The sequence below is a fragment of the Rosa chinensis genome, chromosome 2, assembly GCF_002994745.2.
Source record: "Rosa chinensis cultivar Old Blush chromosome 2, RchiOBHm-V2, whole genome shotgun sequence".
In the NCBI taxonomy this organism is placed as follows: domain Eukaryota; kingdom Viridiplantae; phylum Streptophyta; class Magnoliopsida; order Rosales; family Rosaceae; genus Rosa; species Rosa chinensis.
The window spans coordinates 16104830-16132484 of NC_037089.1; the positions used below are offsets into that span (position 1 = coordinate 16104830).

The window sequence follows — 27655 nt, forward strand, 5'->3', positions numbered from 1 at the left end:
ATTTCACGATGTGAAAAATTCATATAAATATTCCCGAGTATTCAATTAATAAATATGTGTATATATAACGGTAATAAAAAAACGGTAACAAAAAAATTGTAAAAGATTTAAAAATAAAATAAATTCTATGTCTTATTTTATTCACTTAAAATAATTAATAATTTTGTTAGTAGGTTATCCATAAATCTCCATTATTACCATCTATTTACATCAAATATATTTCAATTTTACAATTTAAAAATAAAATAAATAAATCAATGAACAATAACTGACTGGTCAAGAAACAGAACTGGTGGAAACTCAAGCCTAGTGACATTGAACAGTTCCTTGACTGGTCGACCCCTTGACTTTTCGACCTTGACATTTACCCCCAACGGGTGGACTTGCTCTTAGTCTAAAGTCGATCAATGAAGCGTGTGCATTAGTGTGTAATGCTTTTGTAGGAAAACTCGATGATAAAACTTCTTATATAAACCAGACAAAAGAGTGTATGATCCTTAACATCGAGAAGGCTCCAGCGAAAAAGAAATAACGACACAACCCACATCTAAGAGACATATGCCCAAGTGGCCCGGCCTCATAGGTCCAATCCAAACCAAAAGTCACCTACAATTGAACCCAAGGGATAAAAAATCGTGTCATTTGTTTGTCAATCTATCAAAAAAAAAAGAATCTTTGTAACTTGTTTATTTAAAAAGTCAAATTATAATGTATGTAATTTTACACGCACGATTCATAAAAGATAGGTAATTTTAAGAGTTGCAAGTGATGAACCTGTTTATTTAGTTTAAAAGGATTATCAAATTCAACCCGAACCAGACATGACCCATTGACAATCCTAAATACAGCACGGGATAACACCAATTGTTGCATGTTTCTCACCTTCACAAAAACGCCTCCATTAAAATAATGTTAATCTAAGTAATGACTCTTTAAGAATGGATTAACCATCTTCCTTTCAAAAACAAAAGTAGTGTGGCCCAAAGTCCAACCCAAGAAAATTAAAAAAGAAATGTGACCATGAGGAACTCAGCTCCTTCAACCGAGAGTTAAACCCAATATAGGCCCAAAGCCCTTAAACCCCACACAAAACCCTCGTCGAACAACCCAGAACGAAAACAACAACAACAAACCGAAAATGGTGAGGTGGTGGCGCTCAGCCGGCGGAGGCCTCCGGTCGCTTCTGTCAAACCCTCCCTCCGCCTCACACCCCTCTCTCCAATCCCAAGCTTCTCTCTACCACACCATCCAAGCCATCCCCAGAGAGTTCACCGGAAACCGAATCTCAGCCAAAGACAGAGCCCAGGGTCGAATCCCCGCCGTCGTCTTCGCTCAGCCTCCACCGGAAAACAGCCCCAAGCCCACCGGCCGGTACATCGCCAGAAAACACTTGCTGACCACCGAGAGGAAGCAGATTCAGGCCATTCTCAACTCCATTGAGCTCCCGTATTTCTGCTCCACCACATTTCCGCTCCAGATCCGAGCCGGGTCCGGGTCGTCGGTTCTGCTCGAATCCGGAAACGTCCTACCTGTCAAGGCAAGCCCCCATCCTGTTTTTGATAAGAAATTGTGAAATTTATGTCGGATTTTAAAATTGGGATTGTGAAATTGTGATTGTGTAGATTCATAGGGACGAAGAGAGTGGGAAGATACTGAATTTGGTGTTTGTTTGGGCCGATGAGGGCTCCGAGTTGAAGGTGGATGTTCCGGTTACTTTTAAAGGTGAAGATGTTTGCCCAGGTCTCAAAAAAGGTAAAATGTCTTTTACCACACAATGTTTAGCTATTACCATGATCAATAGTTAGAGTGTTAAAACTTGTAAAATGGTGTTATACACACTTGCATGTATATATTGAAGTTGGATTATTGAGTGATAGGTAGCATATTAGGCAGGAAGTGATCTTTATCGTCTGTGTATCTTGAACTGTTAGAGTGTTAGGTATAACAAAACACAAAACTGCAGCTACTTTTGGTGTTTAAAGTGTCCGTGCTTAAAAGCTTATCATTGTTTTAGTTCCTAGGATGTGGTGTGACAGGAGCATTAACTCTGAGAAGTAAGAGAGAAATAGTGAAGGGGAAGAAGAAATGGATGTAGAAATTTGGAAGAATAGGCAAGAAGAAGCAGGGAATAAATGAGAAGACAGAGAAGTCTAGAATTTGAGAAGCTGGTGTTGTATTTAGCTAATCAAGTGTACATCTAGTGGAGTGCAATGGACGATTAGTTTTTGAGACTCGAACTATGAAAGTTACAAAAAAAAAAAAAACTGTTAATCCCCTGGTTAAGTAAACCCCTAAACTATGCTAAGAACTTAAGTGTCAAGATAAACATGAAGAAAATTCATCAAGATGTGAAGGTGCAGGGGTCGAATCTAATCCGAATCCTCTTGTTTAATGCATAATGTTGATACTGCCTTTAGTTCTTCATTAGGCTCTGTATAAGGGGGGTTATACTTGGTCGCTACATGCATGTTAGAGAAAGATTATATGTAACTGGCGTATCATTATCATGCAGGCATTTAAAGTTGTTTGTAGATTAATTATTGCTGGTCTTTATGCAACACGAACACTGATTATGACTTGTTCATGCCAAAACAGGCGGCCACCTGAACAAAATTAGAACAAGTCTAAAGTACCTTTGCCCAGCCGAACATATTCCTCCCAAAATTGAGGTGGATATCAGCAATCTAGATATAGGAGATAGGGTGTGCCTTCCAGATGTTAAGGTTCATCCATCCCTGAAGCTTCTGAGCAAGAACGATGTCATGCCTATATGTAAGATAGTTGCAACTAAGTTGGAAACCCCAGAACCGGCAGGAGTTTAAGCACAATCTTGAAAGCTTTGTAACCGAATTTGGTAGCAAGAATCACAAGAAGTTCAAGAATAAGCTTTTATTTCACTAGGCTACTGATTGAGGTGGTGTTATGAGATTCTCATGTAGGAGAGAGTTTGACATTGTTGTTTAGATCATAAATTATTAATCAGACACAAGTTGGGTCCTCTTTTAGCACTTCGAATAGAATCATTTGCTTTCTCTGCTTTTAGCTTCAGTTTAAGTGCTTATCAGGAGTTTACCACGGCATATATGAGCAAGTTTCATTCGCGTTTCTGCCTCTATTATCATATTTTCACAGTGAATCTGTCATTTCATGTTTCCATCAAATTCTGTAGTTATGGAAATGCTTGCAGCCGGAGCCTTTTCTTTTATTGGTCAATGTTGAGCTTTAGGCTGATATTCCGTTTAGGCTGATATTCCGTTTCGTGTTATTCACGTTGGATGGTGTATGTTTGATGTAAGACATGTAACGTCATGGAATTAGAATATTTACAGATCCAGCAAGAGAATTTTATTACGTATCTACCATAGCAAACCGAGCCGACACTATATTCATTCCTTTCTCTCTTTCACAATAATATCTTGAATTATTTGCGTCTACTATAGCAAACCCAGTCACACTATAATCAGTTCATTTGTGTCTCCATCAATATACATTATAGGATTGTAAGCCTAAGATTTCCAGGGGAGAAGAATCAAGGGAAAAGAAAAGTCATTTTGACGAGAGATGGGTAGACTAACACATCTCCCATGAAGCTTCACAACACTTTCTCAAAGACTCACAGTCAACTTCTCAATGTCAAGCCGTGGGAGAAAAATTTAGCCAATCTTACGGCATCAGCGCAACGACGTTACAGCTCCTAATCGTTCATTAAAAGCCTTCTGTTAATGATTAATGCATTTCGCATTGCATGGCTAACGGGGTCTAGCTAGGGTTCGTAATGCTCTTAAGGCGAAAGATTAGCCGTTTGATTACGATGATCACCATCAAACACATTGTGGCCGTACATCTGTTCAATCACTGTAACTAACCATTTGCATGAGTAACTAACTTTGTATCATGCAAAATAATCTGACAGGCGCAATAACGGAAATAACGGACGTAACAAAGAAATGGGAAAATTTTGCAAAGGAGAACCCAAAGACACGTTAAAAGTGTGCTGTTAATGGAGGCGCGGCGAACTTGACTTGGGGTTGAAGAGGAGAGATATTGACCTCTCAATTTTTATGAAGGCAACAGCAACGCACACACCACCTTCCCGTTCGGCGTGGGATTAAAAACTGAGATTTTGTAGCAAACCGCGTTTCTCTCTCTCTCTCTCTCTCAAAAAAAAAAAAAACCAACCAGAACGACACCGTCTTGTGCCGCCGGCGTCATGGCCTCGTCCTCCGGAGAAGATCCATTGTAATGATCAATGCTAGCCACAACCATGCGTTGGTTGCCTAGCTTTGCTTCCTCATCATCATCTGCTTCGTCTTCGTCGCCAAAAAAGAAGGCCAGGGAGGACGGCGGGTGGATTTTCCGGTCGAGGAGGAAGGCCGCGCAGTCGAGGAAACTGCTCAATTTGGGGAGAGACAATGACGGTGGAGCTATAACCAAATGCTCCAGCGCGCCGGGGTCGGAATCCGCGCTGGCCAGTCCGCAGCCGCTTCCTTTGCCGGAATCGGCCATCCGCCGAGAGACGAGGTGTTCTCGCTGTAAGTCATGGGGACATGAGAACTGCTTCCTCTCCCCGGCTCCCAGGTAAATAAATAGATTTCCCAATTTGATTTTCGAGAAAAAGCTATTCTTATTTGCTCATTGATTGCACAAAAAAAAAAAAGAAAGCAATTTTTTCTTTGAATTTATATTCTTTAAATTTGTGTTCAATGGATGCGTATATTATCTTGGCTCGTTTTGGAGGAACAAATGATAAATGGTACGGAGATTGTTAATTTACAAGCACCTCAGATCTTCATATTGGTGTGATTGCATAATTTGTTGCAGATTTTAGCTTTAGAAAGTTTCATCATTTGTACATATGCTGATGACTTATGCTATGAGTTTGGTGTTGAAAATGTGTTTCAGTGTGTTTTCTTGGCGAGACACTCCAAAGAATAACGTTCGAGTACGTGAGACAGTGTCGTCTAGGAGGAAGAATCAAGATCGAAATCGTTTACAGATCCCTGAACATGACTTCAGGCTCGATGTTCCTGTTAGAAGTGCACCCACTAGTCCATGCGCAAGTCCTAGATTCAGCCCACGCAGACCAAGTGCTGCTGATTTGTGGGCTCCGTCCAGAAATCAAGTCTGGTCTGCACCGGAGATGACTACTAATGATATGACTCAACCTCCCCCTGCCTCATCAGATGTATTTAGTAATGAAAGTTCCCCTATAAACAGTCCCACGGCTAGAAGTCCCCTTCGACCCCCACAAGCATCATCCCCATTGCATCCCCGGCTAGAAGTCCATCCATTGCCTCTGCCTCCTGGAGCAAGCCTTCCTTCACCTAGTGTACCATCACCACAACCTCCACTCACACCTAAGCCAGAGCCCCAGCCGATTAAAGGGCAATGGCAAAAGGGAAAGCTTATTGGTCGTGGCACCTTTGGCAGTGTTTATGTTGCTACCAATAGGTACATACAGTTCCTTGTACAGGTGATGATAGCTCTTCTTTGCTTGCGGTAATTGCTGATTAACTTTTTTGTTTTTGTTAACAGAGAAACTGGAGCTTTATGTGCAATGAAGGAAGTTGAACTACTTCCTGATGACCCGAAATCAGCAGAGTGTATAAAGCAGCTACAGCAGGTTATTATCCAGTATCTTTCACATTTTTCTAAGTATGCATAGCCAATGTTTTTACCTTGTGACTTGTAGGTTTAGCTTCCCTGGATAACTTTTTCTAGATTATCAGTTGAACCTCTGTCGTATCAGTATGTCGTATGGATGCTTTCAGTTTCTTGCACTTCTCAACTTCTGAGTTGTTTGTGTAAATTGCTTATTGGACTAGAAATATTGGTTTTGTATGCTGGTAAAATCTGCATATAACTATTTCAGAAATAGGGATGTAGACATTAGATGAAATTTCTACATACATTGTATTAAAGGATGTATTCTGCTAGGTTGTCACTGTGGTTATTACTCATACCATCTTTTTATCAGGAAATCAAAGTCCTCAGCCAGCTCAAGCATCCTAATATTGTGCAGTACTATGGAAGTGAAATTGTGAGTAACGTCTGCTTTTATATTAAGCATCCAGGCTCATGTTCTTCCATTGGACTACTCCTGAAACAAAATACAAAATACTTTCATGTATACGCAGGTTGAAGATCGGTTTTTTATATATCTGGAGTATGTTCATCCTGGTTCTATTAACAAATATGTTCATGAACACTGTGGAGCCATGACAGAAGCTGTTGTTCGCAGTTTTACTCGCCATATAGTCTCTGGGTTGGCTTACTTGCACAGCACAAAAACAATACACAGGTACTCTCAGCATAAACATAAAGTTTTTCTAGCAAAATTGGAATCTGAGATTAGACTTGATGTAGCAAATAAAAACAAGTCATTAACCTATGCCCAATTTTTGTCATTTTGAAATAAGCAAGATTTGTTTTCGGCAAAAGGGCCTATAGCATTGTGCTTTGGGTCAATTTTAATGCATATCATTTTTGTTTCTTTTGATAGGGACATCAAAGGGGCTAATTTGCTTGTGGATTCATGTGGGGTTGTCAAGCTAGCTGACTTTGGAATGGCCAAACATGTGAGTTCTGGTTCTTTCTTCACTCATTTTCTTAGGTTCTCATTGATCATACCCCTTTTGCTCCTTGACATGTTATCGAGTTGATGTCTCTTTGCATTATGCCATTGTATTGCTTTGTAGGATATGTTAATTACTATGATCCTGCGCTTACATAGTTTCAATTACTTGTTGTGTAGCTTTCAGGACATGTAGGGAATCTTTCCCTAAAGGGAAGTCCATACTGGATGGCTCCAGAGGTAACCTTTTCTAATCAATATGTTGTGTGTAGAGGGCTATGCGTCCTATGCTTTCTGATACTGATACAGTTTTTATCCAACAGCTGATGCAATCTGAGATGCATAAAGATAACAGCTCTGATTTGGCTCTTGCTGTTGATATATGGAGTTTGGGTTGTACTATAATTGAAATGTTCACAGGAAAACCTCCATGGAGTGAGTATGAAGGGGTAAGCACATTATGTATTTCTATAGTCATGAAACTTTTCTTCTTGTGCTTTGAACGAGGCTAGTCAGTTGTTTCATTGTTTGTGTCCAAGGTCTAATTTCTTGTCAAACAGTTGAAACTCGTAATGTGCCTAGTGAGATGCTGGGTCTGACTTTACCTAATCCTTTCTAGTTTGGCCTCTTGACCATTCTGAATGATATATTCTGGTTCAAGTTGCATGTATATATTGTTTTCTGACTGCATCTAAACCCCCTTTGAATGCTAAACTCTTGTATATTAATGCAGGCTGCAGCTATGTTTAAAGTTATGAAGGATACTCCACCATTTCCAGAAACATTGTCACCTGAGGGTAAGGACTTCCTTAGGTGCTGCTTCCAAAGAAATCCTGCTGAGAGGTCAACTGCTGCAATGCTATTAGAACATCGATTTATAAAAAACTCCCAGCTGCAGGAAGTCCCATCTACGACCTATAATGCCTCTAATGGGATGAATTTCTTGGTAACTATAAGGCCTTGCCACCCCACTTGTTTAGTTAAATTGTAGTCATTGGCGAAGAAAATTCAATTGTATTTATTTGTTTTACAGTCTGTGTTATGTTGACAGGAAAGACCCCAGACTCCAATTGAACTTGAAAGAAGACTTGATAGTTCATTGATGATTCCCAGCATTGGCATGCAATTAACTACGGGAAAGGCGGCTCTCTGAGTGGTAAGATTTGCACTCTGTATACTCCATTTGCATACTTGGACCACAGATGAGTGCATTCCGCATTTCGTAATTGCCAAGCCTTGCATTCTGCCGGATCCAACTTCTTGCAAAATCTTCTCTTCAGTGACAATCTCCTTCTGAAACCTCCGGTTTAAACAGAGTCCAGCTCCATTATCTTCCCTTCATCCTGCCTTTAAGGCGCGTCCCAGAATACATCATCTAGCTTGGCTTGCAATCAAAACACCACCCTTCTGCAAATGCTCTGTGTGCTGTGTCAGACCATGGTGCTGAAAAGTAATGCGGCATTTTCAGAAGACCGTATGGGAAGGGAAAGGATTACAGCTGCCTTTGGTCTAAAGAGAAAGCGGCTCCCGAATTGTAGGCTTAACAGAAGATTGATGTTGTGGTAGGTGATTTCCAGCCATAGAGTATTACTATAGTAGGTTCTTTCCCTCATCCTATTTCGATGGTGGAAGTTTCTCTTTCTGTGGAAATTAGAAGCAGCACTTTTTGTACACCACATAACTAAGTTTAGAGCTTCAGCAGAAGAACTAGTCTTTTGACAAGGCCTTCTGAAGGTCATATACAATGCTTTCACTTCATGTTCAATTGTTGGAGTAAAAAATTTAACGTCTGTATAAGATGGGCTCAAATGTGACATGGTTTTTCAGTTTCTGTGTTTCTTTCTTTTTGCTTCATCGTAGACGATTTTGTTTCCGCTGATATATGCCAAGTCGATGGAAGAGACCATTTAGTTTTATAATCCTTTTGTATTTACCAGACAGTCATTATGTTCAAAAGTTTCAAACCCTTAGAACTCCAAAACTTAGAGTAACCAAGTACAGTAAATATTTTTGACTTGAGCGTTGCGTAGCTAAACTTAAAAGCCCCACACCAATTTAAAGCTACTTTTAAGAAGGGAAAGCGATGACATACTGAAAAACACAGGAAAAAAGGAAGAAAGATCAAAGGAGGTCTACATGATATTAATTATTAAACCATATACCAATTGACTTGACTCATAAGTTACCAACCACTATCATCGATCTCTGCCTCGCCTGACCACCAACGGGAGCAAGCCAGGCAATTTGATCCGCCGCTATATCGTCTAACTGCGACGGAGTTTCAAAACAACTTGAATCCAAGTGTCCTGTGAAGTACTCAAACCTCCATTGCCTGCAGCAGGATTGGATCTTCTGAATGTGCAGGGAACAAGGAATAAGATGAAGGACACATTGGTTTCAACAATAGACATAGAGCAGGAGGTCGAGGGAATTGAAGAAAATCAACCTGACATTAAAGGTAAATGCGAAGTACATGAACCTCCATCCCGATTCTTCAAGAGGCCGTTCTCAGTTCCTTCACCAGCAAAGCATATGAGGGCGCTTCTAGCAAGGGTGCTGGGGTTTTTTAAGTGGAAGGAGCAGGGTAGCATGACAAGGCTTCAGAAGAGTTTCGGGTATGTGACTGGAGAACAGGTTAAGGAGCTTGGAGAACAGGTTGAGGGCGGAACGGGGCTAGATAAGAGCTTTGGGTTCTCAAAGAATTTGATTAAAATGTATGAGCTTGGAAGTATGGTTGGGTTCGGGCATTTTTCCTACACTTGCATAGCTACTTTTAAGAAGGGAAAGCTTGAGGGCCACCATGCTGCTGTCAAGGTCATCTCCAAAGCCAAGGTTTGCTACCTTCGATTCATTTGTTCTAGTGAAGTTAAATTTACTATTGTGGGTTCTATCTATTTTGAGGACTACTACTTATGCTAAATACTGTCCATTGGCTGTTCAAATTGGACCTTGGACAGACCAACCGATCTCTACTTTTAATGACTGTGATAATTTTGTACGAAAGACAAACTATTTGGTTTTATGATCTTATAGTTTATACCAGAAAGAGGTCATGTTTTATCTGCAAGGATGGTTTTCTCACCATTATTTGCATCAGTTTTGTGATATTAGCCAAGTTCTTCTTGCAAACATAACTTGGGTCAGGGGTATTCAAACTGCTGCATCCTCTTTCATTATGTTGTTCGGACATGCAGTTTTCGTTTTATTCTAGTGCATTTGTGCCATTTGTCTGGTAATTTGTAGAGTGGTATTTCCATGACTCATATCTTATTTTATGGTTTTGATGTATGTTTCTTTTGACAGATGGCTACTGCTATTGCCATTGATGATGTGAGAAGGGAAGTAAAGATATTGAGGGCTTTGAAAGGACATAACAATATAGTAAAATTTTATGATGCATATGAAGACCATGACAATGTCTACATAGTGATGGAGTAAGGAACAAAGGATTACGTGATTCAATGATGGGATCCATCACTTTCTTGTATAATTTTTGTGTTACTGGACTTGAACATTTCCCATATTTTTCAGATATTGTGCAGGAGGGGAGCTCCTAGATAGTATACTTGCAAGGTATTTCTTCAGTGGCTGCTAGATATGAATGAATGCATCTTGAATCCACTTGAGGGACTTGGAAGCAAGAAATTCATGTGAAATAATGTTTGAAAGTCATCGATCACCAACTGATGTAATTTTAAGATTTTTTTTTCTTTTCTTTCCTGCAGGGGTGGGAAATACCCCGAGGATGATGCAAGGACCGTCATGATACAAATATGAAGTGTTGTGGCATTTTGCCACCTCCAGTGTGTGGTTCATAGGGATCTTAAACCTGAGGTACATTGCCTTCTTGATTGAAATTTAATCGTGCAGGATGTCAGAAATACTGGCGAATATGATTGTTAATTTGTTTTACTTAATAACCTGTTCAGCAATATACAGCAACATATTGCACAGTTGCACTTATTTTTTTTCCTCCAAATATTTGCATTCTTTTCTTTTCATGTACTCATTCAAGTATTCTTAATTACCGGATCAGAATTTTATGTTTATATCGAGTGATGAAGATTCACAGATGAAGGCTATAGACTTTGGCTTGTCAGATTATGTCAAACCTGGTTGGTCAACTCTTCTTCAACACATGGACTATGGACTTGCTGTTTTATATCTGTAAATTTGGTCAAAGTTTTCATATGAATTATATGTGCAGATCAAAGGCTTAACGACATTGTTGGTACTAAGTACCATGTAGCCCCAGAAGTTCTACATAGGTCTTACAGTACAGAGGCTGATATGTGGAATGTAGGGGTGATTGCTTATGTTTTATTGACTGGCACCCGTCCATTTTGGGCTCAAACTGCATCTGGCATTTTTCGTGCTGTTCTGAGAAGTGATCCAAGTTTCGATGAATCACCTTGGCCATCTCTGTCTACTGAAGCAAAAGATTTTGTTAAGCGCCTATTGAATAAAGACCATCGAAAAAGAATGACTGCTGCTCAAGCTCTACGTGAGTCCCTCATACACTCCAAACAAATGTTTCATCATGTTTATAGTTCAATGTGTCACCCACTGCTTTCTATTGCAGATCATCTCTGGCTTAGAAACTATAATGATCTTAGAGTTCCTCTGGATATTCTAACATTCAAACTCATGAAGGCTTATATGCATTCATCAACTCTCCGGAAATCTGCTTTAGGGGTGTGTATATGATAGTATTTTCAATTATAAGTTTATACCGACATTGTTCTGGGGTAACTATTAGAAGTTCTTATTCCTTCAAGTTTGTTCTTGCTAACCCTTTCAAGTATCAATTTTACATGATCTTTTTTTTTTTTCCTCGTTTCCTTTTTCATAACTTCCTTTAGTTCTCTCAATGTTGGCTTTTTGGCAGGCTCTTTCCAAGACATTGACTCCGGAAGACCTTTCTTATATGGAGGAGCAGTTTGAACAACTGGAACCAGACGGCAGTGGCACAATAGGCTTAGAAAATATTAAAACGGTTGGTTTCCTTCAGTTTCTCTTTACTTACTAAAATCAACCTACTGTTGGTAATGCTCCCGAACTTTTTTTATTGTCAGGCCTTGATGAAAAATGCAACTGATGCAATGAAAGAGGGACGATATGAGGATCTTCTAGCATCAGTAGGTGCCTTGACTATGGTTGTGCAGTTGATTAACTAGTATGTTGTTATCTCTTATTAGATCCTTGTTGCCTCTTTGGTAGCTTAATGCATTGCAATACAGAAGAATGGCGTTTAAGGAATTTTGTGCAGCCACATTGTGTGTCCACCAACTTGAGGCTCTTGATCAATGGGAGCAACAATCTCGTTATGCCTATGAACTTTTTGATAAGGATGGCAACAAGGTTGTTATCACGGAGGAGCTGGCTTCGGTATGTGTGCATATGGATTATATTTGCGTCTTTCCTATACCTTTTGTTGAATCCTTCTACTATTGGGTTGCTTTCTGCATCTACTTGATTCACTTTCGCCTCTCTCATGGAGCCATACTTTAGTTGATATTATTGGTGAGCTTTGAACTAACAATAAATTCTTGCGCAACATGTATGTGTGTACATTTTTGCAGGAGCTTGACCTCGGCCCTTCTGTCCTTGTTCATGCTTTTCTTCGTGATTGGATTAGGCAAACTGATGGGAAACTTAGTTTCGTTGGGTTTGTCAAGTTGTTGCATGGGGTTTCTGGCCGCACCTTGCGAAAGGTGAATGATAGTACGTTGCAATGAGATTCAAGAACTAAAGGTTTTGATAAAGTAATCTGGGGTTCACATCTAAACCAATTGGCAATAGATGGAGTGACCCAAACCCTTATAAACTCATAGGCAATGTCCCGTTTTTTCCCATGTGGGATGTATATATTCTTAACACGCCCCCGCACGTGTGGCGAATTTTTAAGCCATACACGTGGACAACTTTTGGGTGACGTGGAGCCCGTGTGGCAGTTAGGCATGCACACGTGGGTAACCCGCTCTGATATCACGATAAACAGTGACAAACGTGGCCCGTGACCCATCATTGTACCGATATTGTCCCAACTTAACCACCCGATAGGTGATGGGTTCATTCATTAATTGATTTACCAATCTTCTCTCCAATTTTGGACCTAGTTTGAGTTCATTAAATTGGCCATCGGAAATTTCGGATTGGATTATTGCCAAGTGTCCGATGTGGGCCTTGGATTGTTATGTGATTGGTCAAGTTTCTAATATGGGACTTGTGACCCGATTTCCAATGTGGAATTATGTTTGTCAATTAATTCCACATGCATACCTAGAACTATGTTGCACGTGCCCGTGTTGGAGAGGAAAGATCCCACATTGAAAAAGTGACAAAATATGATATAATTTATAAGTGGGTGGCTCTTACTTAATTGTACCGAGACCTTTTGTGATTAAAATCCATAAGCAAAGTTATATTATATTTTGTCACTTTTCCAATATGTGATCTTTTCTCTCCAACAGATTTGCCATGCTGTCTTGAGTCTTTACCAATGAAGCAATATGTGATTAAAGTTTGATGAAGCTCAGATGGAATGCTTAGTAAAGTAGTACTAGACTATAGACTGGCCAGACATGCCCACGATTATGTGGTATCATTCTCTCTCCCTGTATCTTTCTCTCTGCTTTTATGCTTCCTGCTAAGTTTGACAGAAGCTCACAAGTTTTAGTACTATATTAGTATAGTACCACACCATATTGTGATTTCGTATATCCATCCTAAATAAAAAACTTCCAACTGAAGTTATTTCTTAAATGACTTCCAATATGTATGCCACATTGATACTTTAATTTCTTGGTTCTCATAATTTTCCGCTTATTTTGCAAACTTTATATTGTTATACAGACGAGAGAGTGGAGATAAACACTAAACATAATTGATGGTATTAAACTATTCATTGATTTTGCAAAGCTTGTTTCGCATTGATATATGTCAACTTGATGCTATTAAGAGTCTAGCTGCTTGATGTGATTCTTTGCAACCCTTGTTCTCTTTGATTACTTGGATGGATTAATGTACTCCAAAGTTGAAAGAGCAATAATGAAAACATTTCCGGCCGAATTTTTTCGTTGAAACTTGAAACAGACACGACCGAATGCTCTAAAATGACTAAAGAGATCCAATGATTTGGAGCATATATATTTAGTCGTTGACTTGTCATTTTTCAAGTATACACATTATGAAATGAGTTTTGGACAACTCGGAAGCGCGTGGACTGTAGCTGCTTCGAAACTTCCCACTGAAGAATAACATTGTGTTGTGTAGTTTTTCTTGACCCTGAGTCCCGGACTGCCCTGTTTTCCTTTTTTGTTTTTGTTTTTGTGGAAGAGTTTCGATCAGTTGAAGAGTTTGCTTCATTAGTTTTATTTCAAATCTTGTTGTGAAGACTCAACAATGGCCGGAGGTGAGCTTGTTGCAGGGGCAGCTCTGGGATTACCATTTAATATCCTGTATGATGTGATTAAGGAAGTGATGAACAAGACTACAATGTTTAAACCCCTTCTCGGAGATCTCAGCTCCACCATGGAATCGTTACAACCACTGATCACTGACATAGCCAAGCACAACAGGGACTTGGGACGTCCAGAGGAGGAGCTACAAAGTTTCAAGAAGCAAATGGAGAACGGCGCAGAGCTTGTTCGAAAGTGCTCCAAGGTTGGTTTATGGACCAGCTACAAGAAATATGGATACGCCAACAAGTTAATGGACCTAGACAAATCTCTCAACAGATTGTTGGCTATACTCAGCGTGCAGGGAATAAGGGCCGGGATGGAGACCTTGGTGGTGGTGAAGGAAACACTGACTACGGTGAGGAGAATTGAAGACAATGGTGTTGGTAAAGAAGAGACAGTTGTGGTGCATAATCTGATCGAGTTTCAAAAGGGAAAGCTTATTGGGAGTGGCCCGTTCGGACCTCGCTATGTTGCCGGCAATAGGTATGTACATACAGATCTATGTAGAGCTGATGATAACGTACAGTTTCTACTTCCTTCGTAAAAGTGATCGATTAGGGTCTAATTTTCTTATGTAACAGAGTAACTGGAGCTTTATGTTCAATGAAGGAAGTTGACTTATCTCCCAATGGCTCAATTTCCGCAAAATGTTTAGAGACGGTTTGTATGCATAGAGATGGCTTTCTACCTTTCCCCATATAGAATTAGCTTCATTTAGTGTGTTTTACTAGACTGTCGCGTGGTGCTAGCTTCTTTGAATGTATGAGTTTGTGGATGATGCTGTGTGTTAGGATATCACTAGGCTTCTTAGCTGATGCTTCTTTTTACAGGAAATTAGAGTGCTCACCAAGCTGAGGCATCCTAACATTGTGGAGTTTTATGGAAGCCAAATGGTGAGTGGTGTGCTCCTTCACGTTTAGGCATTTCCAACATCATGTTTGTCCATTGGAATATTATGCCTGAAATGAATCGTATATACTTTCGTGTATATGCAGGTTGGTGATCGATTTTATATATATCAGGAGTATGTCCACCCTGGCTCTTTGAGCAGATATATGAATGAACGTTATGGAGCCATAACAGAATCTATTGTTCGTAATTTTACTCGGCAGATAATGTCTGGGTTGGCTTACATGCATAGCGAACACATAGCACACAGGTAAAATCACATGTTGATAGAATCTCATGTGTCACCCTCTGCATGAAGTTTAATAATCTAGGAAAAATGGAATTTGATGCTAGATTTGATGTTGCAAATAAGAATAAGCACTTCACCTTTTTTGGATCTGTAAGTATTTATTATATTTTTCGGTTGATATATATAGGAGCATCAAAGGGGCTAATTTGCTTGTCGATTCAAGTGGAATTGTCAAGCTAGCTGACTTTGGGATGGCACGATTAGTAAGTACTAGATCTTTAATTTCTTCATTCTCAACTCTGATGATCTTCTATTTCTTTGGTTAGCAGATTGATTCATTCACTGATTACAGTATAGTTGTTGCCATTTCGCGTAGCTTTCAGGGCATGAAGGGAATACATCTCTAGAGGGGGGAAATCCATACTACTGGATGGCTCCAGAGGTAACTGTTTCTAACCAGTGTGGTTGTCTAGGATCCGGGCTATGTTGCCTGTATATAATACACACGTACCAATACAATGTTCTTCCTGTAGTTAATTATTTCTGGGAGGCAGAGTCTTGCTGCTGATATTTGGAGTTTGGGTTGCACAGTTATTGAAATGCTGACCGGAAGAGCTCATCAGAACGCATATGAAAGTGTAAGCACATCATGTATTTAACCATAAAACTACTTATTACATCTTGTTCTTTGAATGTAGTCAAATATGTGAAGGTCCAAAGGTCTAGTTTCTTGTTGATATAGTTGATGCCTTGAAGGTAGCAAGTGATCAGATACTGTTCATCCTTCTAGGATATACTTGGTCCTGTAAAATTCGGTAAAATCTAGCTCTTCATTGAATCTAGCTCCTTTGATCTGCCTATCGAGTCTTGACATGGATACGAGTTTCGTGTGACACATTCTACACATCATGAAATCTCCTACCGGTTTTCTAAAGTCTATTATATCAATGCAGATGGAAGCCTTGTTTAAAACTTCTAGTGGGAATGAGGATAATCCAGAGCTTCCGGGAACATTGTCATTGGAGGGCAAGAATTTCGTAGAATGCTGCTTGCGAATAAATCCTGCAGATAGGCCTACTGCTGCCATGTTATTAGAACATCCATTCTTAACAAGTTCATCCAGGGGATGAATTCCATCTAAACAGAAGTGCCTTGTCTTACTAATTGGCAAAAGCAATCTGTGTTTTTTTTTAATTTTTCATTTTTAGTACAGTGGATGGCCAGAGGCCCAAAACAATAAGAAATGAGTTCACATATCTCTAGAACAGGCCACTCCAGTGGCATGAGCAAATAACCAAGTTTGGTTTAAATTGTATGGTTTGAGCACTACTCTACAGATTCAGCATAAAACAACTATGGGCCTATGGCTAGCCGTTACTTAGGTTATAGGGAAACTGTCCATTTATCCAATTTTGAGCTACATTAACCTCACTTACCCAAGTATCTTATAAGATTTCTCACTTACCCAACAAATTACATATTTTTTGCCCTAATACCCAATTAAATATTTTTTTTAATTACTTTTTGTATATTTTTGAGACAATTTTGCGCTCCCTCTATTTGTCAACTTCACTGGACTCCGGTCAACGGGGGCCCGACTCAGGTCACCGGTTTCCAGATTCTGGTCAATGGCCGCCGGATTCCTTTCATCATTTGCCGGAGATCTTATAGGTCATTGGAGGATATTATTGCCCCCAAATAAAAAAGTTATTGCCCCCCAATAAAAAGTTTATTGGGGATCAATAATTAGTAAAAAATGAAGATGTTTTTAATTTTAAAACTTTTAGGAGGTTTATCCAAATAAATAATCTTATTATTGCCCCTAATAATACCCAATAATCATATTATTGCCTCCCAATAATTTTATTACTACTCCCCAATAATTTTTTGAATAATATTGTCTTTTGGAAAGATCCTATTAATTCGAAAGACCTTATTTTAAAAAATGCAAAAGAAACTTGCTGGTTGGAAAGTTGCTTTACTTTCTCGAGGTGGTAAGCTTACTCTGATCAAAGCCAATCTTTCTAGTTTACCAAATCATGTCCTCTCTTGCTTTAAGTGCCCTAATACTGATACTTCTGCTTTGAATAATGAGTGTAGAAAATTCTTTTGGGGCAATGATCATTGTTCTCCTATTGCTTGGTCTCAAGTTTGTACTCCTAAAGAGAAAGGTGGTCTAGCTAGACATTAGATCTTCTGCTCATTTTAATAAGGCAGCTCTAACTATGTTAGGATGGAAAGTTCTTACTGACCATCACAATTGATGGGTTAAAATTGTTCGAGCTAAGTATCTGAGAAGAATTCCTTTTGGACTGCTAAGAAAACTGCTTCTTCTTTCTGTGCTTGGAAAGGTGTTCTTGATTCAAGACCTGTACTTTCTGACGGTATTAGATGGATTGTTGGTGATGGTAGACATAATAATTTTTGGCTTTTTAATTGGATCCTGCCTTTTCCTCTGATTAATTTTATTCACGAGAATCAAAGACATGCTATCAATACAAATGACCTTGTTTCGGATTATATATCTAATAATACTTGGAATGTGCAAAAGCTTAATGCTGTTCTTCCTTCTGATATAGAAGAGAAAATTATTGCTCTTCCTCTCCCTTATTTTTATCAGGAGGATAATATGATTTGAGGTCCTACTGGGAATGGTAAATTTACTATTAAATCTGCTTCCAATCTTCTTGTTCAACGTACTGTTGCTCATTCAAAAAATAAGTTACTTCTGAGGATGTGGGAAACTAATTTGCCTCCAGCCTGGCAGATGATAAGAAATAAACTCTCTACAAGAGATAGAATTTTCTCAAATCTGTATATTGATAGAAGCTGTTCTTTTTGTCATTCCCAAGTTGAGGATTTGGATCATCTCTTTTTACATTATCAGTTCACTAAAGAAGTTTGGAAGTTGACTTTTCCTAGTTTTTCTATGCATTCTTGGAATCAAGGTTTTGTTAACTGGCTGGATTATCTTTCATCTTTACATGATCAGAAGCGGTCTACTTATCTTGAATGTGATTAGTTCATGTTTGGGTGGAGGTGGAAGCCGGGTTTAGTTGACTTATTTGGCTATATTAAAAAATGATTGAATGAAGAATTTTTTTGTTTGTTTGTTTAAATTCAGCTTTTCTAGCAGAATATTCTTTTTGGAAGCAGTTTCTTTTAGAATTTTAGTCAACGCAAACATCATTATATGGAAATTTCCATGAGGAATGTTAGGTTGCCTCTCCTTTCAATTGTGCAATGTGTAATTTTTGAGATCATCATCCAAGGAATAGAAAACAATCGATCAAATTAGAAATCCTTTTGTCTATTTACTTGAATAACATATTGATGATTGTAATAATTAAATTTCAGAGTAGATGATAGTAAATAGACAATTCTATTCATATATAGGCGGAAAATTTAATATCTTTTCTCCACCATATTAATTACATGGATATGGCCTTTTCACCCATTACTAGTAGTGGTCCACGTTAAGTCTCGAGCAATCCAAGCAAGCATTGACATACTTTAGCTAGTGACTTTTGATTTGGATGGATTTCCATTTGGTGAAGAATCAAAATGAAGAAAGCAACATTATTGCTAAATAAAAAGACGAATCCCTTTTGGCCTCGTCACATATCTTTCAATTCTTTAAAAAGCTAGCAGCCAATCTGTTTCCTACTAGTGCTTTCACGTGGTTGAACTCATTATAACATTATATCTTCTTCTTCTTCTAGTATCCATCAGAGAGAAACAGAGAGATGGAACCTCCACAAGCACAAGCCATAGAGACTTCAACCACCTACCAAGAAGATGAACAGGACAAAGTCATCAACGACTGGTACTCGATTATCGATTAATTTCTTGTTTATTTTTTTCATTCTTTGATGATGAACTTGCTGTATCATATTGCTTATACAATTTTTTTCTTCCTTTTTGTGTATGTATCTGTGGATATATGCAGTTGCTCTTGCTGCTTTGACTGCACCGAGACCATTCTTGATTACTTGTTCTGCGGTTTCTGTTAGACATGTGGATGACTACAAGCTTAAATTAACTTGTTCCTCTTTCACTGTTCATATTAGTGTATCAAACTTGATGCTTTATCTTTAAATTTGAAGTTTATTTTCTTCTTTCTTTGATGATGATTCTTTTGTAATACCCTTTTGATCTAATTTTGAGTATTGGAATTTCTGGGATGTGTTTGTGGAATTGGAACCGGTTCTAGATTCTGAATTCCTAGCTTGAAATAGCTTTACTATATAACTAGCTGGCTTCTATAGAAGGCATATCCCATCAGAATCTGCGATCATGTCATTGATTTGGTTTGTTGATGCTGAGAAAGAGGGACTAGCTAACAGTCAATTACAAGGTTCAATGTCTAACGTCTCAGTTGTTGGGGGTTAACTTTGACTCGGGCCTCTTGGTGTTGTGTGCCATGTTGTAACGTAATTGCAGTAGGATTAAGATTCGCAGAAATCCTGGAAAATTTCAAAATTTTAGAGCAATTATGAAGAATAAATGAAATATCGGATACATGATTATGTAAAAAAGGAAATGATCAAGTTAAGTCTTGGGGAACCCAAAATCATGGTGAGAAAAATCTGGGTAAATTAAAAGCATATCAAATCAACTAAGCAGGCTGAATCAAGCTCAATTCGAGTGTATCAGAACATATCAAGAAAAATCTCAATAAATGCGAATCATATATTTCTATATCCAGCAAATCTACACACACGAGTTCTAACGCTCAACTCATGTTGTGTGCTTGAATCATTGCATTGTAACTGTTACTCAATAAGCAACCGTGACAAAATGAAACTTGGGTCACCATTGTTGTCAACAACAACTAAACTTATCATAGTATAAGAAAGATATCTCGGATCCAAGATATACCAATTGGGGCTCCTAATTAATAGATAATGAGTTACAATAAAAACAAGAAACTTATAGTGGAAAAATGTTGCAATGAACTAGATTTATCCTAACTTAGCAATCCACTCCTACTTCCCCACTGGCATTGGTGATCTGTGACATACTTGATCGTCAAAGTCCATCCATCTTTGTTTGCTCGAGTTCATGATACATTTTACTATTCCACATTATAGTGCGTGAGTATGCCTATTCCACTATTGGCATAATATGCACCATGTTGCGTGTATAATTGGCACTTTCAGCACCACGTCCAGGCTAGACCTACCCAGTTAGAACAAAAATACATCACCATATCACTTATAGTGCATTTACAAGTTTCTAGTGTCTCTCCCACTCTCCTTAGAGAACATATATAATTGAACTACATGTGCTTAATTTCATGCACTTTTCTGCCTATAAATAAGCATCAGCCTTTATTCAAAAAAAAAAAAAAAAAAAAAAGCGACTTTACTTACACTAGTACTTGTCACACATTATTAGCCAGTGATAATATGATTAGAAACTTTGTTCACTTTCAACAAATGGAGTACATTACCCACAAGCTTTTCTATGTTGTCTTGCTTTGCCTCTTGTTCCTAAGCCCTCCTTTTGTTTCCTCTCAGCTCAATTATAAGTTCTATGATTCCTCTTGTCTCAACTTGAGCAAGATTGTTCAATGGATGGAGTGTCTCAAATCCTTATAAACACATAGGCAAGGTCCTATTTTTCCCATGTGGAATGTATATATTCTCAACACACCCCCGCACGTGTGGCGAATTTTCAAGTCATACACGTGAACAACTTTGGGTGATGTGGAGCCCGTGTGGCCGTTAGGTATGCACATGTGGGTAACCCGCTTTGATACCATGATAAAGTAATATGGGGTTCACATCCAAAACCAATTGGCAATGGATGGAGTGGCCCAAATCCTTATAAACTCATAGACAATGTCTCATTTTTCCCATGTGAGATGTGTATATTTTCAACAATAAGTACATACGACCATTAGTAACTTAACAACATTTAGTAACCTTGGTTGACTGTGGTTTTTATTATATACACCCCCAAGTCGTCTACGGGCATTGTTAATTTCTTATTTGCTTTCAATTTGTCGAAGCAGGGATGTGACGCATCTATACTTCTTGACGATACTAGCACTCTTAAGGGGGAGAAAAATGCTTTGCCCAACAAAGATTCAGTCAGAGGCTATGAAGTGATTGACAAAATCAAGTTAGCACTGGAGGAAGCTTGCCCATGCACTGTTTCCTGTACTGACATACTCACTCTTGCTGCAACCTCAGCTGTTTATTTTGTAAGAACTATACTTCATATGAATTTTATCAAAACAACCCGGTAAAACAAACTAGAAGATGAGTCGTGAGAATTTTCCAGTTGTTATCGGCTAACTAGCTAATAGACTATATATCTACGAGATTTATTTTTCAGAGCGGAGGGCCATATTGGCCTGTAGCACTGGGTCGCCGAGATTGCACAACAGCAAGTGAAGATGCAGCTAATGACGACTTGCCATCACCTTTTGAGCCCTTGGAAAACATGATAAACATCACTGCAAAGTTTGCAGCAAAAGGCCTTGATTTAAGGGATGTTGTTGTCCTCTCAGGTTTGATTCTTATACCATCATATATTAGTGACACTCGATCATCCCAATAAATTTTTTAATATTTTTTTTATAATACGATCATCACAATAACTATTCATGCTTAGGAGCATAATATGTTATTTTGGGTTTTTTCCCTAAAAAATAGTCCATGATATGCAGTTGCACACACCATAGGCTTTGCTCAGTGCTTCACATTCAAGACAAGACTGTTCAACTTTAGTGACTCGGGCAAGCCTGACCCGCTATTAGACACATCACTTCTAACAAAACTACAAAACGTGTGCCCAAATCAAGCTGATTCTGATACCAAATTAGCTCCTCTTGATCCTGTCACTTCCAACAGGTTTGATAACGTTCACTTCAAAAGACTGGTGAACAAATCTGGGCCTCTACAGTCAGACGAGGTCCTTATGGGGGACAGTACAACTGCTTCAATGGTCATCAGCTATAGCAGATTTCCAAATCTGTTCAACAAGGACTTTGGAGCATCAATGGTGAAGATGGCAAATATAGGTGTGCTTACTGGACAAAATGGACAAATTAGGAAGAATTGTAGGGTGGTGAATTAGAATAACTATATTAGTGTGGTTGTAAGTGATGCAGTCGGATTGATAACTAGGTTTACCAGCAATAAACCTAAAATAAAGATCTTAAAATAAAGATTCTGGAGTCCACCAGAGATAAAAGAGAAAACTCTCAATTTTGATTGATAATATAATAAAAAATCGTTTTGCAGCCGTTTAAGGTTGCTTATATATGGGAAAAGAAACCCTAGGGCGACTAACAATGAAATCCTAAAGCCCACGGATTAAAACAAAACAAATCCAAAATAAACTAGAAAACCTAAAATAAAAAGAATGTAAAACTAGCCTAAAAATCTTTTGATCAAAAAAAAAAAAAACTAGCCTAAAAATATTAAATCACGAATCGGATAATTAAGACTATACATTTTGGCCTAAATCTGATAGGGCTCACTAAATAGGGCTCACTAAAGTGAGTCTTGAAGATCTCGTCGTTCCCATTATGGAAAGGTATCATGCGTCTCAAACGGACATTCTGGCCAAAAGTTAGTCAAATCTGATTCAAATCAAAACCTGACTTTTCGCACGAGAAACCCGAAAAGTCCAAAACCAAATCTTCTTGAATATTCCAGCGGCTAGTAACCTGATTACACGTGAGTTACCTATTTTCCAATCACTTTTCTTGATTCTACGCCGCTTCTTTACTTTTATGGTTTTTCGGCTAAACTGGATCCATTCTCGTCATACATCATTCTCCTCCCACTATGAAAGAACTCGCCCTCGAGTTCCTCTTGAATAAAGGACAAGAATAGGGAGACAAAAGACCTGAGAAAAAATTAGACAATTGAACTTGTAGATTATTGGCCGGATCTTCTGCATACTCTGATGGCACAATCATGAACCCAACGCCAAAGATGAGTTTGTCATATGCATTTTGGCTTTCATAGGCAACCTTAGTATATTCTTCTCAGCTCTCAACGTTGCATTCTTGAATGACATCTGGTTCTGAATGATTTATTTCAGGCTCGAAAACTTCTTCATTATTAATAACCATGTCAACACGAGCAATTTCATATTTAATCTCTTCTTCATCATGGATGATTTCTTGTGGGGCTTCTTTTGTTGAAAAATTTTCTATCTTCTCTTCAGTTAAACTATTACTCTCAACAGGCAAAGCAAACTCTTTGGACTTTAACTTATTCTCAAAAACCTTAGGAGGATAATTCTTGAAACAAAAATCTCTAGGCAAAAAATTTTCGTTAAGAAGACCTTTCATCTTCCTCCATGTTCGAACACGCTCTTTTCCTTGCCTCTGACGAGAACTCTGCAATTGATCCCACCAATAAGCAGCATCTTTTTTTAGCTTCCGAGAAACCATCTTAGCTTGCTTGTATTTTGGAACCTCTATGATCTCAAAGAATCTATCCACTTCAACCTGCCAATCCAGAAAATCCTCCATGCTCATGTGACCAGAAAAGTAAGGAATATCAGCCTTAGTTATGAGATCCTCGGAATCATAATTAATATCACCTCCACCACCACGTGGAGCTCTAACTCGCTGGCCTCCTTCCCCGCCTCTATTCCGATTATTGTTGTTGTTGTTCCTCTCACCCAACAATCCACGAATTTCTCCAATTTGATTATTCATGGAATTGATGGCAGCAGTAAACGCTGTTGTAAGAGCTTCAATATCTGATTTCGTAACTTCACCCATTGCTACTAAGGCAAATAAAAGAGACAGGGAAGACCTGCTCTGATACCACCTGACGCAGTCGGATTGATAACTAGGTTTACCAGCAATAAACCTAAAATAAAGATTCTGGAGTCCACCAGAGATAAAAGAGAAAACTCTCAATTTTGATTGATAATATAATAAAAGATCGTTCTGCAGCCGTTTAAGGTTGCTTATATATGGGAAAAGAAACCCTAGGGCGACTAACAATGAAATCCTGGGCTTTAGGGATTAAAACAAAACAAATCCAAAATAAACTAGAAAACCTAAAATAAAAAGAATGTAAAACTAGCCAAAAAATATTAAATCACGAATCGGATAATTAAGACTATACATTTTGGCCTAAATCTGATAGGGCTCACTAAAGTGAGTCTTGAAGATCTCGTCGTTCCCATTATGGAAAGGTATCATGCGTCTCAAACGGACATTCTGGCCAAAAGTTAGTCAAATCTGATTCAAATCAAAACCTGACTTTTCGCACGAGAAACCCGAAAAGTCCAAAACCAAATCTTCTTGAATATTCCAGCGGCTAGTAACCTGATTACACGTGAGTTACCTATTTTCCAATCACTTTTCTTGATTCTACGCCGCTTCTTTACTTTATGATTTTTCGGCTAAACTGGGTCCATTCTCGTCCTACATCAGTAAGATGAAGCTGAAAGAGTAGTATCATGCATTTCACTTTCAAATTGTTTTCGGATATTGCTCCAGAACTAATTCTCAATTTCAAACAAGTGAGAACTTTTTCATACTGCTCGAGGAGTGACTCTCGAATTCAATGTTAAAAAAGGTTTGGAGTTCAAATCTCATCTCCTTATTCTTTGTTGGGAATTAAACAAACTCCCATTCTACATACATTCTCAAACTTTCACATACCTAGTAGAGTTATTATTCTTGTCGACCTCTGTTGGGATAATCTCAATAATTAGTTAATTCCTTACCTGTCACTAATTCCATCTTAAAAGAAACTAATTGCAATTATCCAAGTTTGTCTTAGTGGCCTTGAGACTTGCCAAAAGAAGCTGTCTTCATGGTTAGCTAGATGTAAAATGAATGTATGATAAACATCCAAGTTTGTTCTATTGATGATCTCCCTGACCCTATACTAGTTGAAAGCTTGTCTTGAGTTCTTGACTTCCCTACGAGTCTGCTGTTCAATGCTAGTGTGTCTCCAAGAGTTGGCTTGGTCTCATCTCCGATCCCTTTTTTATTCGCTGCTTTCTACATCTCCAAAGTTACAACCAAAAGCCCATCATACGCGCTCTGATCTTTTCCGATACAGTGCATGAAAGGAAATTCTTTCCTATTTCCTCCGAGTTTATGGTGCCAAAAAAGTACGCGCTCTGATCTTTTCCGATACAGTGCATGAAAGGAAATTCTTTCCTATTTCCTCCGAGTTTATGGTGCCAAAAAAGTACTGGTCTGACTTTAGTTATCTAGTTATCTCCTTTGTTTTGAAGTTGCTTCTGAAGAAGGTGATCCTGTTGTGTTAGGAGCATATAATGACGTGGCATTGTGCTGCGCAAACCGGCATTACCTTTTTATACAATGTTTCACGAAGCTCGAGTTTTGTGTTATTTATATCATGGAATGCAACATATGTAATGTTTGCAATGTTCTAAAAATCGGGCTAGGTGGCCGCCTAGGCGCTAGGCGTCTCCACCCCACGCCGTTCCGATTTCAGCCTAGTCGAGAGAGCTAGGCGATGAGGAGAAAATCGGCTAAGCGGTGCTAGGCGGGAGCTAGGCGGGAGCGATTAGGCGATTTCACCCCTTTTTTTTTTTCTAGACTGAAGCCAATTTATCCCAATTCCCAAATCGAAGAATCGAAGACAGAACCCTATCATGAACTAAGTCGCCGTTTTCACGTTTTGAACCAAAACTGGAGTCGCCCTCTCTCAGTCTCTTTCTCTCAGAGACTCAGAGTCTCAGTCTCTCCCTCTCTCTGCTGTCCGGCCGCACGATTCACAGGCTCTCAGCGGCTCAACCTCTCTCCAACTGTCGGAGACCCCGGTGACAATGAATTTCTGGGTTTTCAATGATTCAATCGAATTCGGAATCATGATTCTCACAATCTCATGAACTCATTATGGGTTTTCACTTTCCAGTCATCACTCATTCACTCTTGGTTTGCTTCTTCGACTCCTCCTCAAGCTGTCAAGCCACTCCTCAAGCAGCAAACTTTGGTTCGATTTATGGGTTTTTGTCTTTCAATTTTTCAAACTTTCAATCAAATTTCTGGATTTCATTGTTCAATCTCACAATTTCTGGGTTCACACTTTTCAGGGCTTTCTGGGTTCGATTTCTGGGTTCAAGGCTTCAAGGAGTTCAAGCTCGGTGATTCTGCAATACATTGTGAGTCTTGTTAAGTTGCTGGAATGCTGGGCATTGAGTCATTGTCTCAAAGTATCAAACTGTGAATGTTTTGTACTTGTGTATCTCTTCTCAAGTTTTGGATTTTGGTGTTTTTGATTCACGATTGTTGGAGGCTTGGAGCTGTGTTGGACTTTGCTTACTGAGTTACTGTATTGTTTTCAGATAATGATATTTAGCCTCTGTTTTGGGAATTGAATGTTTTGATTAATTGAATTGCAGCTTGTTTTGGCCTCTGTGAATTTGATTAATTGAATTGCAGCTGGTTTTGGCCTCTGTGAATGACTGAATAGGAATTGAATGTTTTGATTAATTGAATTGCAGCTTGTTTTGGCCTCTGTGAATGACTGAGTGGGAATTGAATGTTTTGATTAATTGAATTGCAGCTTGACTGGCTTACTGCCTATGCTCAGTTTTTAATTAATTCTCTCTTACCCAAAACACTCTAAGGAGGTCTTCCCTAATACCCCATTAATTTTTTTTTTAATTTTTTAATACCATTTTACCCTTACCCCTTTGTTACTTAGAGAGAGAAACCATGGGAGACTTCACCGGCGTCTGGTCATTGGCCGCCGGAATTCGGTCAACTTTCGCAGGATTCCGGTCACCAGCTACCGCCTACCGGAATTTGCTGAAAATCTCACCGGAAAGTTTTTTTGCACCCAATAGACCTCTATTGCCCCCCAATAGACGTCTATTGTCGCTAATGGACGACTATCAGCCATGTATTGCCCCCTAATAGACGTTTATTGCCCCATAATAGAACTTTCGGTAGCCGGAATAAGAACTAATCTTCCTAAAATTAGACAGATAAAACTTTGATTAAAGAAAAAACGAAGAAATTATATCAATTTTAAAACGTCTATTGCCTCCCAATAGACGTCTATTGCCCCCAATAGACGTTTCGAGGAAGATAGACGACTATTACCCCATTAGTTCATTACTCATTTAATCATACTTTCTTTTCTTCTTGCCTCGGCCAATGGACTATGGGCATGTCGTATACCATGATCTAACAAGCTACCTAGGTATAGCTGCACAGAAAATCTTAAAATTTCAATCAATTTTGGAAACAAGTTCTTATTCTCTTGACATACAAACACAATTGCTCTATCCTCTTCTCCCAATTTAGATGCCTACCAATGTGGTGGACCTAAGCATTAATAGCATTGCCACCCAAAGCAGCCGGAATTGCTTGCATCTGGACAAGTGTGGGCATCTCATAACTTGCATCCTCTACACCCATTTGAATTTGTCTGCACCATGACAACCGCGCAATTCGACTCAAATTGCTCAAATCTAACAAGTAAGGAACAAATAACAATAACAGATCAC

At 38.8% G+C, this 27655-nt stretch overlaps 4 protein-coding genes, 1 long non-coding RNA gene and 1 pseudogene across 8 annotated transcripts; all 6 read left to right on the plus strand.

Moving 5' to 3' along the window:
- The first annotated feature begins 1078 nt into the window (after positions 1-1078).
- Positions 1079-3042, plus strand: LOC112185493 (50S ribosomal protein L25). The gene is made up of 3 exons (XM_024323748.2): positions 1079-1537; positions 1623-1752; positions 2596-3042. Exons 1-3 carry the CDS (start codon positions 1139-1141, stop codon positions 2820-2822), a joined length of 756 nt encoding a protein of 251 aa, XP_024179516.1. The 5' UTR covers positions 1079-1138; the 3' UTR covers positions 2823-3042.
- An 837-nt stretch (positions 3043-3879) lies between these two features.
- Positions 3880-8368, plus strand: LOC112185490 (mitogen-activated protein kinase kinase kinase 5). 3 transcript variants are annotated; one of them, XM_024323744.2, is made up of 11 exons: positions 3889-4578; positions 4903-5451; positions 5536-5623; positions 5978-6040; positions 6138-6301; positions 6503-6578; positions 6755-6814; positions 6898-7023; positions 7308-7520; positions 7626-7730; positions 7890-8368. In XM_024323744.2, exons 1-10 carry the CDS (start codon positions 4250-4252, stop codon positions 7725-7727), a joined length of 1770 nt encoding a protein of 589 aa, XP_024179512.1. In that variant the 5' UTR covers positions 3889-4249; the 3' UTR covers positions 7728-7730; positions 7890-8368. The 3 variants fall into 3 exon arrangements, with proteins under 3 accessions (XP_024179513.1, XP_024179512.1, XP_024179511.1); XM_024323745.2 differs by lacking the exon at positions 7890-8368 and having other exon boundaries at positions 3880-4578; positions 7608-7749; XM_024323743.2 differs by having other exon boundaries at positions 3894-4578; positions 7626-8368.
- Positions 8369-8532: 164 nt separating this feature from the next.
- Positions 8533-13651, plus strand: LOC112185491 (annotated as a pseudogene).
- Positions 13652-13823: 172 nt separating this feature from the next.
- Positions 13824-16602, plus strand: LOC112185492 (mitogen-activated protein kinase kinase kinase 5). Of its 2 annotated transcripts, none has more exons than XM_024323747.2 (8): positions 13824-14520; positions 14619-14697; positions 14868-14930; positions 15033-15196; positions 15363-15438; positions 15552-15617; positions 15767-15813; positions 16129-16270. In XM_024323747.2, the coding sequence occupies exons 1-7, from the start codon at positions 13979-13981 to the stop codon at positions 15779-15781; spliced, it is 1005 nt and encodes a 334-aa protein (XP_024179515.1). In that variant the 5' UTR covers positions 13824-13978; the 3' UTR covers positions 15782-15813; positions 16129-16270. The 2 variants fall into 2 exon arrangements, with proteins under 2 accessions (XP_024179515.1, XP_024179514.1); XM_024323746.2 differs by having other exon boundaries at positions 13826-14520; positions 15709-15813; positions 16129-16602.
- Positions 16603-18758: 2156 nt separating this feature from the next.
- On the plus strand, positions 18759-19359 carry LOC112190647. The gene is made up of 2 exons (XR_002932484.2): positions 18759-19001; positions 19125-19359. It is a non-coding gene; the product is annotated as an uncharacterized LOC112190647 (long non-coding RNA).
- A 1662-nt stretch (positions 19360-21021) lies between these two features.
- Positions 21022-22266, plus strand: LOC112183791 (peroxidase 10). The gene is made up of 4 exons (XM_024322126.2): positions 21022-21039; positions 21195-21386; positions 21521-21695; positions 21855-22266. Exons 1-4 carry the CDS (start codon positions 21022-21024, stop codon positions 22262-22264), a joined length of 795 nt encoding a protein of 264 aa, XP_024177894.1. The 3' UTR covers positions 22265-22266.
- Positions 22267-27655: the final 5389 nt, after the last annotated feature.

Bases quoted from the DNA above. Each gene is read 5' to 3' on its own strand.
- LOC112185493 (XM_024323748.2), top strand. From the start codon at position 1,139: ATGGTGAGGTGGTGGCGCTCAGCCGGCGGAGGCCTCCGGTCGCTTCTG. The intron at 1,538-1,622 runs GCAAGCCCCCAT...GTGATTGTGTAG, and splicing joins GAAACGTCCTACCTGTCAAG to ATTCATAGGGACGAAGAGAG. The intron at 1,753-2,595 runs GTAAAATGTCTT...ATGCCAAAACAG, and splicing joins TTGCCCAGGTCTCAAAAAAG to GCGGCCACCTGAACAAAATT.
- LOC112185490 (XM_024323744.2), top strand. From the start codon at position 4,250: ATGCTAGCCACAACCATGCGTTGGTTGCCTAGCTTTGCTTCCTCATCA. The intron at 6,302-6,502 runs GTACTCTCAGCA...TTCTTTTGATAG, and splicing joins AGCACAAAAACAATACACAG to GGACATCAAAGGGGCTAATT. The intron at 7,024-7,307 runs GTAAGCACATTA...ATATTAATGCAG, and splicing joins CATGGAGTGAGTATGAAGGG to GCTGCAGCTATGTTTAAAGT.
- LOC112185492 (XM_024323746.2), top strand. From the start codon at position 13,979: ATGGCCGGAGGTGAGCTTGTTGCAGGGGCAGCTCTGGGATTACCATTT. The intron at 14,521-14,618 runs GTATGTACATAC...CTTATGTAACAG, and splicing joins CGCTATGTTGCCGGCAATAG to AGTAACTGGAGCTTTATGTT. The intron at 15,197-15,362 runs GTAAAATCACAT...TGATATATATAG, and splicing joins AGCGAACACATAGCACACAG to GAGCATCAAAGGGGCTAATT.
- LOC112183791 (XM_024322126.2), top strand. The intron at 21,387-21,520 runs GTAAGAACTATA...TTTATTTTTCAG, and splicing joins CAACCTCAGCTGTTTATTTT to AGCGGAGGGCCATATTGGCC. The intron at 21,696-21,854 runs GTTTGATTCTTA...CATGATATGCAG, and splicing joins GGATGTTGTTGTCCTCTCAG to TTGCACACACCATAGGCTTT.